The 14,879-nt window shown below is 46.7% G+C and overlaps 1 protein-coding gene across 1 annotated transcript in view; it reads right to left on the bottom strand.

Moving 5' to 3' along the window:
- The window catches only part of LOC135921185 (thromboxane-A synthase-like), a 46,614-nt gene extending 32,698 nt beyond the window's left edge, over positions 1–13,916 (bottom strand). Inside the window, exons 1-6 of the mRNA XM_070539414.1 lie at positions 13,903–13,916; positions 9,675–9,752; positions 7,044–7,140; positions 3,157–3,209; positions 2,000–2,096; positions 1,355–1,480 (exon numbers count right to left, since the gene is read on the bottom strand). Of these exons, the coding sequence (XP_070395515.1) occupies positions 1,355–1,480; positions 2,000–2,096; positions 3,157–3,209; positions 7,044–7,140; positions 9,675–9,752; positions 13,903–13,916 (465 nt within the window). The remainder of the gene's footprint in view (positions 1–1,354; positions 1,481–1,999; positions 2,097–3,156; positions 3,210–7,043; positions 7,141–9,674; positions 9,753–13,902) is intronic.
- Between the last annotated feature and the right edge of the window lie 963 nt (positions 13,917–14,879).

The following is a 14,879-nucleotide window of genomic DNA, read 5'->3' as shown; positions in this document are numbered from 1 at the left end:
TATTTTTCCCAGAGGAACACTTTGGCAATCGTACAGACCGCTGTGTTGGGCTTCGCATTGAATCTTACGTTCTTTCCCGTGCACTGGAATCTGAGCACACATTTTAAATGCATAAGCATTTAAACGTCCACACAACGAGGAAACCCGTCCGTCTGACCATCGCCAAAGAAAATAAATGTATGAAATCAAATAAATTCGAAAGGAAAAACGTTGGTGGTGGTGAGTTCCGAACTTTCGACCCCATGCTCAGAAGCCAGGTTTCTTACGCTTGCAGAAGGTAAATATATTTGAACCTTATGAATGTGTTGTATCGGCGGTACAAAACAAACACCAAAGGAGTACCGTTTCTATCAAGGCTTTGTTTAAAATTTTGGTAATGGCGAAATAAAAGCCATCTCTAGAAGCAAATCTAGAGCCGACTTGGAAAATTGTAAACATCAGGAAAATTCCGGCTTTGCGAAAATTTAATGCCAAACATGCGACATCCCCGAAGCGTTTCTGTGGTCGCGGAATACGCCTTCCGTTGGGGCGTTTCTTCACCGACCAAATTGTCATCGACCTCTGATCTAAAAACTTAAAAAACAACGTACAGTTCTGCACTCTGGCAAAAACATGAGGGCTCATGCGCTTCAGGGCGCGCAGCACAGACAGATAAAAAGTCAACGAGTTGATAAGGATGATAAGGAGCGATGAGGGGTTATATAGGTTTCATCACGGTTGATAATGCTTCGACGCGGATGAATAAGGTGCTCAAGAGCGATAAGGGCTTAGAAAAATTGGAGCAGTTCTGATAAGGTTAATAAGCACCGATAAGGGATGATAACCGTCGTATCAATTTCTACAACGTTCATAATGACCGGTAAAATTTGATAAGGGCGGATCATGCCTGATAATGTTGATAAGAGCAGATAAGGATTCCTAATGCTCTGGTTCAGTCCAATAAAGTTGATAACAACTGATTAGAATTCATAAGGTACTGATCTAGTCCATAAAGTTGATAAGAACCGATAAGGGTTGATAAAAGCTTGTACTAGTAAGATCAAGTTTGATAACATTGATCATCACAACGAGCTGCATGAAGATGAGCACGTGGCAGAGTGCTTACGCATACTTAGACAACTCCCTGAGGAGTTCCTGCATGAAGTGTTTTCCTTTCGGCATTCCTTCTTTATCAGAACGACGTCGCCGGAGCTGGCGGTTCAGCGTCCGAAGTGGGGGTTATAAGTACGTCATAGCCTTTGATGAGCACTGCCAAATTCTTTGCTTGTGGTGAAGCCATCGACTTCAGTGTTGCCTATCTACAGAGCAGGGAAAACAGGAGAGCAGCAACTGGCAAACAGTAGCCATAACTTACGAGTCTAAGCTTGTTGGTGGTGAACGAAGGTGTAAGGACGCTCCGCACTTCCTTCCATCTGGTTGACGTGAGCTGGAAGAGACTTTTGTTTTGTGGGCTTGGAGGGCGCTTGGCCTGGAACAAGAGCTGCGAGAAGTGTCGCAGACAGAAGGAGACATCACGACAGGCCGAGACGGTGGGACAAACAAGAACCAACACGTTTAGATAATCGAGGCCCGGCGTTTCTATGCCAAAACTACGCCAGACTTTAACGCAATACCTGCAGCCAACGGCTTATGTAGACAACAACAGCACCGAGCGTTAGTACTATTTTCCAACATAAACATACCGCAAGCGGCGCCGCGACTACAGTGATGCTGATCGGGACATTGTCGACTTCAGCCATTAGATCACATTCGCCATCTTGTTAGCGCTTATTGGCCTAGAGCGCTGCAACAGCCTCTCTAATTGGCTTAAGACACCGTCGTTACAGAACTGAATAACATGACGCAATTTGACAATGTCCAAAATAGTGCCCCAAGTAAAAGCCATTCCCTGTTCTGTGGCGTGTGGGCAAAAGCCAATAAAAGGCATCAGACGTAAAATTGGTAGCAAGAAAATGCACCTGACTTGTACAACAGCAGAAGCTTCGTACACGTCACTCACCCCTCTGTCTGTGAAGTCATGGAAGTCCTTAATCTGTATCTGCCTCAGCAAGTCCAGGTCAGCAGTTAGGATAACCGGACGGTGACCGTTGAAGTACCTGCAAGCCGAAATGAATATTACTTACTTACTGTCTTACTGTCTTACTTCTGCCCTCGTGAGTTTCTTGTAGTATCTGTTGAAATCAAGAGAGAAGCATGGTTTCTTCGTGCTATATGTTCGCTGATTCCATTTTCACGACGTGCATTATCCGAGTTGATGTCAGCTGGCCGGATTTTCTTAACGTTTATAATATCGCGTTCGCAATTCGGAGCTGGCAAGTGAGGTTGAGGAGGAGGAGAGGGCAGCTTGAATGTATCGAAGACGTTTTAACACATAACACAATACATCTGGCAGGCCAAGAAAACAACAAGCGAAAGAGAAAAAAAGACAGACGGAAAGCAGAAAGGTAACCCAGAACAGGATATCTGTTTCGCTACCCTACAGCTGAGGCGGGAAAAAGGCGAGATAAAAAGACAAGGAAAAGTAGGGAAAGTTGGCTGCAGCAACGGTGAAGAATGCCGTATACTGCAGACGCTATGCAGACGCTATGAGAGAATTAGTGATGGTCAATTATGCCGTGACAGAAGCTGAGTGAGAATAATGACAATGGTGTGATATGACCAGCAATTTACCTTTCTGATTCTTTTGAGCTGCTTCAAATTTGGCGGGAAGTTCTCAACACCTGTATTCTGTCGCAAAATTCGGTCTTTATCGTCATTTATTTTAGAATGTTTCCGCCTTACGTAGAAGGATCGACATTTGGGCGAGTTGGTACTGGTTGAACATCTTGAAGGGGCAGCGCAATAAGACGAAGACAGAAGGCAGGAACACAGAGGACAGCAGGAACACAGAGGACAGCGCTGTCCTGTGTGTTCCTGCCTTCTGTCTTGTCTTATTGCGCTGCCCCTTCAAGATGTTCCGCCTTACGGTTGCTTTTAGATTGTATTATTTCACATTATTTTAAAACTAGTTACAAGCAATGCTAATGTGTCGTATGTCATTATAGATTTATTAGCAGTCGCAGGTATACATGAAACAAGATGATGTCAAATTATACAAAGTTTGCTAACATTTTGCTATCAGTTGCATATAGAAGGAAAACAAGTTGCCTTTCATACCCGACAGTGTCGCCGTACTTTTGTATCCATTCTCGATAAGCTTTGGCAGGTGACTGTAAAAGACCATAGCAAGAACATTACGTGAGTTATAATTATAATTGAAATCATCAGCATCATCATCATCATCAGCCTGGTTACGCCCACTGCAGGGCAAAGGCCTTTCCCGTATTTCTCCAACAACCCCGGTCATGTACTAATTGTGGCCATGCCGTCCCTGCAAACTTCTTAATCTCATCCGCCCACCTAACTTTCTGCCGCCCCCTGCTACGCTTCCCTTCCCTTGGAATCCAGTCCGTAACCCTTAATGACCATCGGTTATCTTCCCTCCTCATTACATGTCCTGCCCATGCCCATTTATTTTTCTTGATTTCAACTAAGATGTCATTAACTCGCGTTTGTTCCCCCACCCAATCTGCTCTTGTCTTATCCCTTAACGTAACACCTATCATTCTTCTTTCCATAGCTCGTTGCGTCGTCCTCAATTTGAGTAGAACCCTTTTCGTAAGCCTCCAGGTTTCTGCCCCGTAGGTGAGTACTGGTAAGACACAGCTATTATAGACTTCTCTCTTGAGGGATAATGGCAACCTGCTGTTCATAATCTGAGAATGCCTGCCAAACGCACCCCAGCGCTATCTTATTCTTCTGATTATTTCCGTCTCATGATCCGGATCCGCCGTCACTACCTGCCCTAAGTAGATGTATTCCCTTACCACTTCCAGTGCCTCGCTACCTATTGCAAATTGCTGTTCTCTTCCGAGACTGTTAAACATTACTTTAGTTTTCTGCAGAATAATTTTTAGACCCACTCTTCTGCTTTGCTTCTCCAGGTCATTGAGCATGCATTGCAATTGGTCCCCTGAGTTACTAAGCAAGCCAATATTATCAGCTAATCGCAATTTACTAAGGTATTCTCCATTAACTTTTATCCCCAATTCTTCCCAATCCAGGGGCGCTATAACGTAAAACTATTCCAAAATTTTCTATTCCAATTCTGCTATCAGCCCTCCACGATTGGTCAAAACTTTTTTCGACCACCCCCCCACGTCACCTGTCTGTCACGCGACGTCACGAAAACTTGCAATACCTCCCCATCTGATATGATGAGTACACACTGATTATGCATGATTTGCCAGAAAAAACAAAAACGCCTATTTCTGATTTGACCCCTTTTCGCCATTAGCCCTCGGCTATTGGTAAAAAGTTTTCGGGCTGCACCCACTTCACCTGCCTGTCACGAGACGTCACAAAACCGCACAAACTCACCGCATCAAAGTGACGTGTACGCGATAAAGGTACATTAATATGCCGAACAAAACTGAATTTTTTTTCGGAATAGCCGCAGGCTGCCCCGTTCCGAAAGGAATAAAAGATTGCTGCCGCCGATCGCTGAGACGCTGGCTACTCGCACCTGCTGGAGTGCATGGGTGTATTTGCGCCTAATAAATCTTCTTGCGTGGCCGTGTGATGTTTTCAAACACTTTCGGCACGTTTACTACCTCATTCTGCCCACTCTTCTTTGCTGAGGATCAGTTTTAGCGTCATTCTTAAGCTTCCGTTTCATGCCGCCGCGATTTTCCAGCAACCACCACAAGCTAAGTAAGGGAAAGCCGACCAATCGCAGACGCCGGCACCACCCTCTTCATCCGTTTAACGATTTTCAGTGCACTGGCTCTGCCTCAGTGAATCCCTCTCCACTTGAGCGTTCTCCTCGCCTGTTGTAAGCCAATTAGATACGACAAGCCATTATGTGTAGGCAATGTTATTCGTTTTTCAAGCAAACAAAAGTGACCTCCTATGAACGAGGAGAGCGTTTGATTGGTCTGTTCAGACAACCCTGCGGGTGACCGCCCGGTGCTTGCGTCGGTGATTACGCAAATTTGACGTCAGGAAATTGGAATAGAAACATATTGGAATAGTTTTACGTTATAGGGCCCCAGGTCTCTGAATACCTCCTGTAAACATGCTGTGAATAGCATTGGAGAGATCGTATCTCCCTGTCTGACGCCTTTCTTTATTGGGATTTCGTTGCTTTGTTTGTGGAGGACTACGGTGGCTGTGGAGCCGCTATAGATATCTTCCAGTATTTTTACATACGGCTCATCTACACCCTGGCTCCGTAATGCCTCCATGACTGCTGAGGTTTCGACAGAATCAAACGCTTCCTCGTAATCAATGAAAGCTATATATAAGGGTTGGTTATATTCCGCACATTTCTCTATCACTTGATTGATAGTGTAAATATGATCTATTGTTGAGTAGCCTTTACGGAATCCTGCCTGGTCCTTTGCTTGACAGAAGTCTAAGGTGTTCCTGATTCTATTTGCGATTACCTTAGTAAATAGTTTGTAGGCAACGGACAGTAAGCTGATCGGTCTATAATTTTTCAAGTATTTGGCGTCCCCTTTCTTATGGATTAGGATTATGTTAGCGTTTTTCCAAGATTCCGGTACGCTCGACGTCATGAGGCATTACGTATACAGGGTGGCCAGTTTCTCTAGAACAGTCTGCCCACCATCCTTCAACAAATCTGCTGTTACCTGATCCTCCCCAGCTGCCTTCCCCCTTTGCATATCTCCCAAGGCTTTCTTTACTTCTTCCGGCGTTACCTGTGGGGTTTCGAATTCCTCTAGACTATTTTCTCTTCCATTATCGCCGTGAGTGCCACTGGTACTGTATAAATCTCTATAGAATCTCTATAGAATTGAAATATAGACCGCTTATTGCCACGATCACAGTGAGCTTAAAAGCTGCTGGACTCTAAATCTTGCCACACGTAAGCGAAAGCTGACTTGATTAGAACTATCTCAAAAGGAGAAGGTGTTTCTTTGGAGGCTGAGCAAATTATGAGTCTCACGATGATGTACATGACTGAGGAAGGTTTTCCTGATATACCCACTGATAAATCGCCAAATATCTGTTTGCTTGCAGATGCCGGGTTACTTCAGCATATCTATTACTCACGCTTTCTGCATTACGCTGGCGAGAGATATCTTATAGTTATCAGATCACAAGATGCTCGGAAAAGTTGCCAATAAAAAAACTTTACGAACATATCTCTTAAATTGAATATTTAGCTGCATAAGTGTCAGAACATTGCTTAGCAACGCCTATTACAAAAAGCCTTCAAATGGCATTTACTCTGCGAGTGTTGCACACAGACACACACACACGTGTGTGTGTTCCTCGCAGACTTACCAAATGAGATCGTTTGACAGCTCAGTGCGCTATTAAAAACCCTCAATTTCATATGCCTGCCGCCATTGCATGTAGCGTGGAGGAGCTACAGGTACATACGTGTATGGTAACGGCTTTCTGTTTAAGAACCTGGAGCCGAATCCGCAAGCGTACGTCATTGGAACTTTACACGTCCACACCCTCCGGGCTACTCCCCTATTCCTTCACTTTCTTTCTGGGAGACTGCGCTTAGAGGCTCAGACCCGCAAGAGCAGCGACGGCTGATCCCGCGGGCACGCGAAATGGCCCGAGCTCATCGGGCCCTGAACTAAGGGATCCACCCTACGACGAAGTCGTCCCACTTCATTAAGAATAAGTTTTCTCTCTCAGTTTCGCACAAAGGTGTTCCTTCGTAAGCGCTCTTTGTCATCGGCCAGCCGCCTTCGCTCATAATAAGAACAATGTTTTGGAGTAGGTGATTCCAATGGAACACAATGGTCCACCGGAATGATGTGGAACACAATATGTCCTGCATCAGGATTGACTAGAATTTTCTCTTCCAAGCAATTTATGCGCCAGAGCTTTCAGTGAGTATGGGCCTCGGGACCAATCGTCGTTGGTATATGCAAAGAAACATGAACGGTAGATGTTATGTGTACAACACACAGCTTGCGATTTAAGAGGCGTCGCTGCTGGGCATGAAAAGCGCTAACCTTACGGTACATCTCAAATACATTGCCGAGAAAGATGTTCGGCATGGGCCCAGGTATGCCGAGTTTCTCGAAGAACTTGAAATGGTCTCTTCTTTTTCTGCAAAAAAATGAAAATATTGTTGTGCAGAAACGTAATAAAATGCAAACTGAAACAAATACGTTTTCAAGGTTAAACTCCTCTGGGATCGTTGCAAAGAAACTACGTCGTCATGAAGATGTTCGCTGCCCCAGAAACTCCTATGTACTATAATCTGTATTTAAAGTTACGTATTCTGTTATGTATTCCGTTAACTAAATAAATTAACAGGCATGGTGTCACGCGCGCGCAGGCCAACATAAACACATCTCACTCAATGAGTGCGGAGACTTGCTGTCAAAACGCCGGTGAGAGAAAGAGCGGCAGTAGCAGGAGCGAGTGCATTGACCTTCGTGCTGCCTCTCACTTCAGCGCGAACTAAGCGGCGAGAACACTGTGCACACGAAGCTATGAGCCCTCGGCGCACCTAGACTGTACAGTGTCGATCACACTTGTCTAGAGTGACCCGAAGGCTGCTCCGCACTGCGCCTGCGATGCCTAGCGACAAGCCCTGGTTTTGAGATGTGTTGGCCGATAGCGCCACGCGCGTGGACGCTGCGGCATTCGCGGGCAGCCAAGATACAGGCCGCAGCATTCTAGCCGTGTCACGCTCGCAGCTCAGCTGGCAGTGCTCGTCTAGGGATAAAAAGCCGGTGCTCGCGACCCGCAAACCACGCAGGCCTTTATCTTGGCCGCCCGCGAATGCCGCAGCGTCCACGCGCGTGGCGCTATCGGCCAACACATCTCGAACGCGGTGCTTGTCGCTAGGCGTCGCAGGCGCAGTGCGGAGCAGCCGTCGGGACACTCTAGACAAGTGTGATCGACACTGTACTCATCGCAGACGGCTTTTAAGATAAGGCCCGCGTGGCCGTGCGGCGTACTCTACTCATCTCAGATTGGATTCAACATAAGGCCCGCACGGCCGCGCTCAGGCGCGCCATACTCAGCAGCCGCCGGAGTAGACTCCCCCCCCCCCCCCCCCGATGCCTTGCCCGCGTGTAAGACGGCGTGCTTCCACCCCGACATCCTCACTCGCGCGCGCGAGATCAAGCCACCGTCCTCGCCTCACACTCGAACGTTTTCACTTGCACTCTAAAAACAGTTGCTCCCTTTGGGGTGCACATTTGCCACACAATAATAATGGTCATCTGTCTTGCCCGGATTTCCTTTCTTTAACGCTGCGAGCGTTACTTCCAAGTCACGAACGGCATGCGCGTAATCGGCATGACATAGCATTACCGACAGGAAAGTAACGAGCGCAGCGTTTTCAAGAAAGGAAATGCGGGCAAGACAGACGATGATTATTGTTGTGTGGCAAATATACACTCCAAAGGGTGTAAACTTTTCTTAGAGTGTGCACCTACGACATACAGCACGCGGTGATGGTGTTATCGCCCGTAGACTTTATATGGAACATCACGGCGACGGCGACGACTGAAATGCACCTGGAGTGTCCATATAATTGCTATCGCAATAAAGAATAGCAGAGAACTGGAACCCCTATGTCAGCATGCAAGAGAGAGAGAGAGAGAGAGAAAACAAATTTTGTACAAAAGAGCGCGCGAGCGTAGGCAGTCCCTCCGCTCTGCACTGGGTGGCCCCTCAGTCCAGGAGCCCTGCGGCCTAAGCTTCCCTTCTCGCTCGGTTGACCAGGTTGAGCTGGTCAACCGGAGATTCGGAGCTGTACAGCCCTGCTGCCTCCCATTACCGGGTGGTGGGGTGTGTTATGGCTGTGAACTCTGGTGTGCTTCTGCAAGCCCATACCATGTGGTAAAGCGTTGGGCGTTGATCGCAGTGTCGGCATTTATAAGAATACAGCGCAGGATGTATGACGTAGTATAGACTGAAATGTGGATATGCGCGTGGATTTTCCGCGGATTCCTCTCGCAGGCGACAAGCGTTCGCGGAGGCCAGGCGTTCAGCTCACCGCTTACCTAACCATGTTACACGGTCATGTGTTTATGCTAGAATTCTCCGCATACCCTTTGATTCTCCTCCTGCTTTGATATTTTTTGCTGTGCTTCAATATGGTCATGTGAGGCTCTCTCTGGTCTTCTTTGTTTTTTTTTTACTCCATGCTTAGAACTATAAAACCTTACGCTATTCAGGGTGATGCTCCGCAACAACAAGTCATTTTTTAAAAACGAATACGTTCCTTAGCCACTTTTGCCCATTTTTCGTGGTTGGTCGATGCTCAGCAGTCGGATACGGCAAGGAAACAGTTTGTTCGTTCATTACTTCGTTCGTTCGGGCTACTCACTTACATTGCAGCTTATAAGAGATAGGTTGTGTATAGTTCTTATGCTTACAAATATTTATTCGGCTGTTGCTTGAAAGCTCCTTGAAAAAACATATGTGCCGAAATTTCAAGCGCAATTCAATGTATATATACAAATAAACAAACATGCAAGAACAACTAAAATATTCCGTATATATGATGATACCTTCACTAAGACGCCTCGTAACGAAGGTGTAACTTTTGGGATGCACATGCCGCACATCAACCTACGTTCGAGATACTAAACAAAATATTTAGTAAATACAGAACAGCTTACATCAGCCAGTGAACGAGAAGCAGAATTACGACTGCGATGAAGAGCTCCCACGTGATGTGCAGACTCGGTGTTTCCATCCTGCACATTGGAACGCATACAAAACGGCACAATATTAGATGCAGCAGCAATAAAAAGATCAGCAGCTTCGAAAGGCAAAGTATCGATTATGATAGCAAATTTAGTTGACAACTATACCAAGTAAGGATAGTAGTTTTGTCGGCCGTGTAGTCTTGTAAAGATTCGCTTACTAACTGAATTATCAAGCATGGTGTCACGCATTCACAAGCAAACATGGACACATCTCACTCGATGGACGCGCACACTCGAGGTCAAAACGCTCGAGTGAGAAAGGTGCGGTAGCAGCAGCGAGCGAATTGACCTCTCTGCTGCCTCTCGCTTCAAAGCGAACTATGTGGCCACAATACACCCAGCCGCCACCGTAGTAGAATGCCTTCCCCTCCCTCTCGGGTGCCTTGTGCGCAACGGAAGACGGCGCGCTTTCTCTCCGCTTTCCTCCCTTGCGCGGGCGAGATTGATCCGCCATCGTCGGCTCACCCTCGCACACCTTCCCTCGCGCATACAGCATACGGCGCGCGGCGACGATGTTATCGCACTTGGATTTCATACGGAACATCATGGCGACGACAACGGCGATGGTGGAAATGCGCCTGGAGTGTCCATATAATTGGTATCGCAATTAAACATAACAAAAGTTCACGGGCAGCAAAACTTATGCACAAGCTTTCTTTTGGAAAAGTTCTTTTTTTTAACAAGCTATTTTTCCAACAGCTTTTAGCCTGTGGTATCCACCAGAACTCTTGTATTCCTGGAAATAAATCTGTAATGTATAGCATTGTTTATATAGGGTCTCCCGCGTACCTTTCGCAAACGTTAAATATATTAAGATGCCATGTAGACGGGCAGGAGGAGGAGGAGGAATAAACTTTATTTGTGCGCAGCAGATTTGAGACCTAGGCCTCTCTACCTAGATGACGGCCTCGAGCCCTTGGGCCTCGGCGGCATCTTCGGCCTGCTGGATTGCCTTGAGTTGGTCTTCCGGTGCACGGCTGAGCAACACGGTCTCCCACTGCTCTCTGGTCTCGTTTATGTCATTCTGTGTGAGTGTCTGAGGACAAGCCCAAACCATATGTTGTGGGTCCGCCCTTTCTTGACAGTATCTACATCCATCCGTGTAAAGGTCCGGGTAGTAGCGGTGGTAGGCCACCGGGTTCGGATATGTATCTGTTTGTAAGAGGCGCCATGCCGTCGCTTGCCGTCTACTCAACGAGGAGTGTGCCGGGGGGAAACGGGCCCTTCCCAGTTTATAGTGTTTGGTGATCTCGTTAAAGCTGGTCATCCGGTCTCTCTCTGTTCCCAGTATTAAATTTTGCATGTTACCTTCTCGGCCTGTCGTAGACGGAGAGAACAAAAATAGTATTTTTTCCGTTGCTTGGAGATACTGAAATTATTTGTTTCGTTCCGCATGCTTAGATAATTCGTCGTAACTAATTAATCAACTTCTCAAATATTATAATTAGATGAAAAGTCTCAATCAGAAAATTGTAGAACGACATGAAAAACTACCTATACAGCTTTCTGTTGCTCAAAACGTGTTACGTGAAAGTGTTTTTCCGAGGTTGATGAAAGCCTGTAAATGTACGCAAAATTACCGCGTGACTGTCCACTCGAAGTACTTGCGTATATTCGCGGGCCTCTTTCATGCTCGGAAAACACATTTATATAGCACGTATTGAGCATCAGAAAGTTGTTTCGGGAGGTTTTCATGCCTTTCTACAATTTTCTCATTGACGATTTTCATCTAATTATAATATTGGAGAAGTTGATTATTTAATTACGGTTAAATATGTGATTAGGTAAAATGAAAAAAATTATCTGAGTACCTCCAAGCGACGGCCAACAACATTACCTTGGTTCCATCCAGCTACATGCCATTCGCATATATTTAATGTTTGGCTAAAGTTACGAGGGACATCCTGTATTATGAAACGTTTCCTGGAATAGAAGACGGGCCCTATCTTGAAAGCGATCTGTGATGAGTAAAGAGTACGGTGCTCCACGCGCTCATAGCTTCGTGGGCACTACGTTCTGGCCATTTAGTTCTCATTGAAGCGCGAAGCAACACGAAGGTCAATTCACTCCCTGCTGCTGCCGCACTTCCTCACTTCAGCGTTTTAGCTGTGTTCATGTTTCCTTGTGCGTACATGTATGCTTGTTAATTTAGTTTGTAAGCGAATGTTTACAACAGTAAACGGCCGATAAAGCTACTGTTCTTACATCGTGTAGGTGTCTGCTAATTTGCTATCACAATCGATGCTTTGCATTTCGGGCGAAACTTCGACTTACAATACGTTTTGTGACTGTGCTTGTGAATTTTACGACGCACTCAGACTTTTCTTTTAAAGCGAAGCTTTCTTTGCCTCTTCCCCCAGATTCGGGAGACTGGCTACCAAATATATGATTATTAAGCCACTGAGTATGTACCGTTGATATGCACCAGAATGCACAAGCAGAGGCAAGGAGTGAATACGAAGGAAACAGAAGTCTGCCCCAGAGAACTGCAGAAATCGGCAACCAAAGGGGCGGAGTGTACCGGAATAAGCTCGACCAAAGCGCCTGCATTGAGCTTGGAATGGAGGGAGGGCCGCTAATAAGCATTGAGCTTAACAATAACCTATTCGTTAAGCCACGAAGCATCGTACAGAATGGCGAACAGCACGGACAACCGGACAAGTCAAATTTGACAAATCCGCTTCTGTCTCATTCGTTCACTTGTCCTATTGTCTGCGCTGTCAACCAATTTCAATATAAGCCAGCCGCCACATCTCAGAACACTCAGGTGCTGGAGAAAGCGAGCATTTGCTGGAACGGTAGCGCTAAACGGGACAAAGACGTTTGGCGCTGGTTAAAAACGAGGAGGGTGACGAACATTACATCGAGAAGCGGGAAGTGGAACAATGACTTCTTGGCGGACAGGATCAGTGAGGAGCGTGACGAAACCTTAGACCCACAAGCAAGAAGCGAAACAACAATGCCTGCGGGATATGTGGAGCGAGTACACTGACGAATGTTACTCACCAGCGGTAAGCGAAACAACCACGTTTGGCAGACGGGACCAGCGAGGAGCGTGACGAACGTTACACCCACAGCTGAGAAGTGAAACAGCGACGACTGGGGACGTAAGCAGTAAGAACGGGACGGACATACGCCCACAAGCGAGAAACAGAACAACGTGTGGCGGACATGAGCAGCGAGGAGCATGACCAACATTAAAAGCTGAAACGGAAAGCGGTATCACGCTTCGCGGGCGTGATCAGCGAGGAGCGGGATGAGCATCACACCAAAAAGCGAGAAGCAGAACAACGACGCTTGCTAAATGACCCTTCTTGCGGAGCAGTTTGCTATACAGAAACGAGGTGGCACTTATGGCGGCGCGACGGACGTTGTCTCAGCGAAAGCACACGAATACGAAAGCATAACGTCTACTGCCCTGCATCTGTGCCATCAGCTGTCAGAAATGCAACTGGGTTTTCGTGGACGCACTGTTCTCCATTCACGCTGCAAAATGGGGAACGGTGGAGAGAAGACGTGGGAAGTAGTTGGCTGTAGAAATTGTGACTGGCATATTAAGGAATAGAATGCAATTGTGTGTCCAATTTCATGGACCGCTGCTACACATGGCCTTTCCATGTTGCTAGCTCTTCCCGATGCACGGCTTCCCTCGAGGATAAAAAAAAAATCCCTTATCTGCCAGCATTGCATCACTAAACTCCACGGAAAGAACTTCAACCACGGAACGTCTGCACAAGCGAGTACCGCTCGTTATGCGGTGACAAAGAGAGTAGCACCGCTTCCTGGCATCTACTAAGTTTCTCTCACGTCACTTACTCACATCCACCCCAACTCTCGCGCTAACTTGCACTCACTCCATCGCCAACGTATGAATAAGAGAATGGACGCACACGTGAATCAATGTGCCGTGGCATGGATGACAGCGCCAACACTCACAGCACACCGATGTTCGAAGCTAAACGTTTCCTAACGGTCTACAGAGTAAGCGAGTGACTAGCGATAATACATATTTGCTGCAAGTTACTGCAATTAAAGCACAGATCACCTACGTTACAAGTCTTGCGCGACGTGAAAACAAATATATCGCAACTGAGCAGGCCCGCGACCGATCAAACAGAAAATAAACAATCAGACTGACCATCCGGGGGCCATACTCAGTCATAAACGTGCTTGACAGTATTTGCTAACTAAAGAACGAAGAGCTAACCACAGTGGTACTGATTCAAATCGTAAGCGGGAAGTTACGATAGGTTGGAATACATTTTTAGCCTCGATTTTAGTACAAGCTCCGTTTACGCTGCTTGCTCCGCTTGGACAAAGCGTAATGAGCTTCGATAGCGCGTACATGTCCTCTGAAGCTGTGGGTAAAGCTTCTCGTGTCGTCCACCCAGTCACCGTCTACGATGTCCGCCGGAACAGAGGTTTGCAGAGCCACACTGGCATCATGTAGTACGTACATCGATTGTAAACACAGGGGCAACGGAGGCAGCTGAGGCCAGCAATGGACGCGTCAACACGTGATCAAACAAGGCAGCGCCCGCGCGATTACCGTGAAGAGGATCAATACATGAGGAGTGAGGACTGTGACAAACATCACATTCACAAGTGAAAAGTTGAATAACGACGTTTGGTGGACATAAACAGCGAAGAGCGTGATGAACATTACATCCTCAAGCGCAAAAACCTTAACAACGCATGGCGGTCGTGATGGGAGAGGAGTGGGATGAACATTGCACCCACAAGCGACGAGGGGAAGGACGACGCTTGGCGGCTTTCGGCAGAGAGAAAGGTTGCAATCTTATAAGTCAGCAGCGCGGCGGATGAAGAAGTTAAAAGATTCGTGTAACAGCAAGCACTGCTTCTAAATATTGTGCAATGTAAACAACACCGGCAACTAGAACAGACTCGAAAAAAATGTAAGGTGTATGTGAATTAATTCGGCACATATAATGACCCTACGCCCTTGCAATTGTGTGGCCCTATATGTGAAGTCGCATATCCAATTACGAACACTGGCAGTACGGACCATGCGTGACGCAAATCAATTTTCTTGTGAGTCGTGGAAGTGATGGGCAGTGCGTAAGAACAGCAGAGACGTGCGTCGCATCAAGTCGA

This window comes from Dermacentor albipictus, chromosome 5 (assembly GCF_038994185.2).
Source record: "Dermacentor albipictus isolate Rhodes 1998 colony chromosome 5, USDA_Dalb.pri_finalv2, whole genome shotgun sequence".
Classification (NCBI taxonomy): Eukaryota; Metazoa; Arthropoda; class Arachnida; order Ixodida; family Ixodidae; genus Dermacentor; species Dermacentor albipictus.
This window is presented reverse-complemented; position numbering and strand designations above follow the sequence as displayed.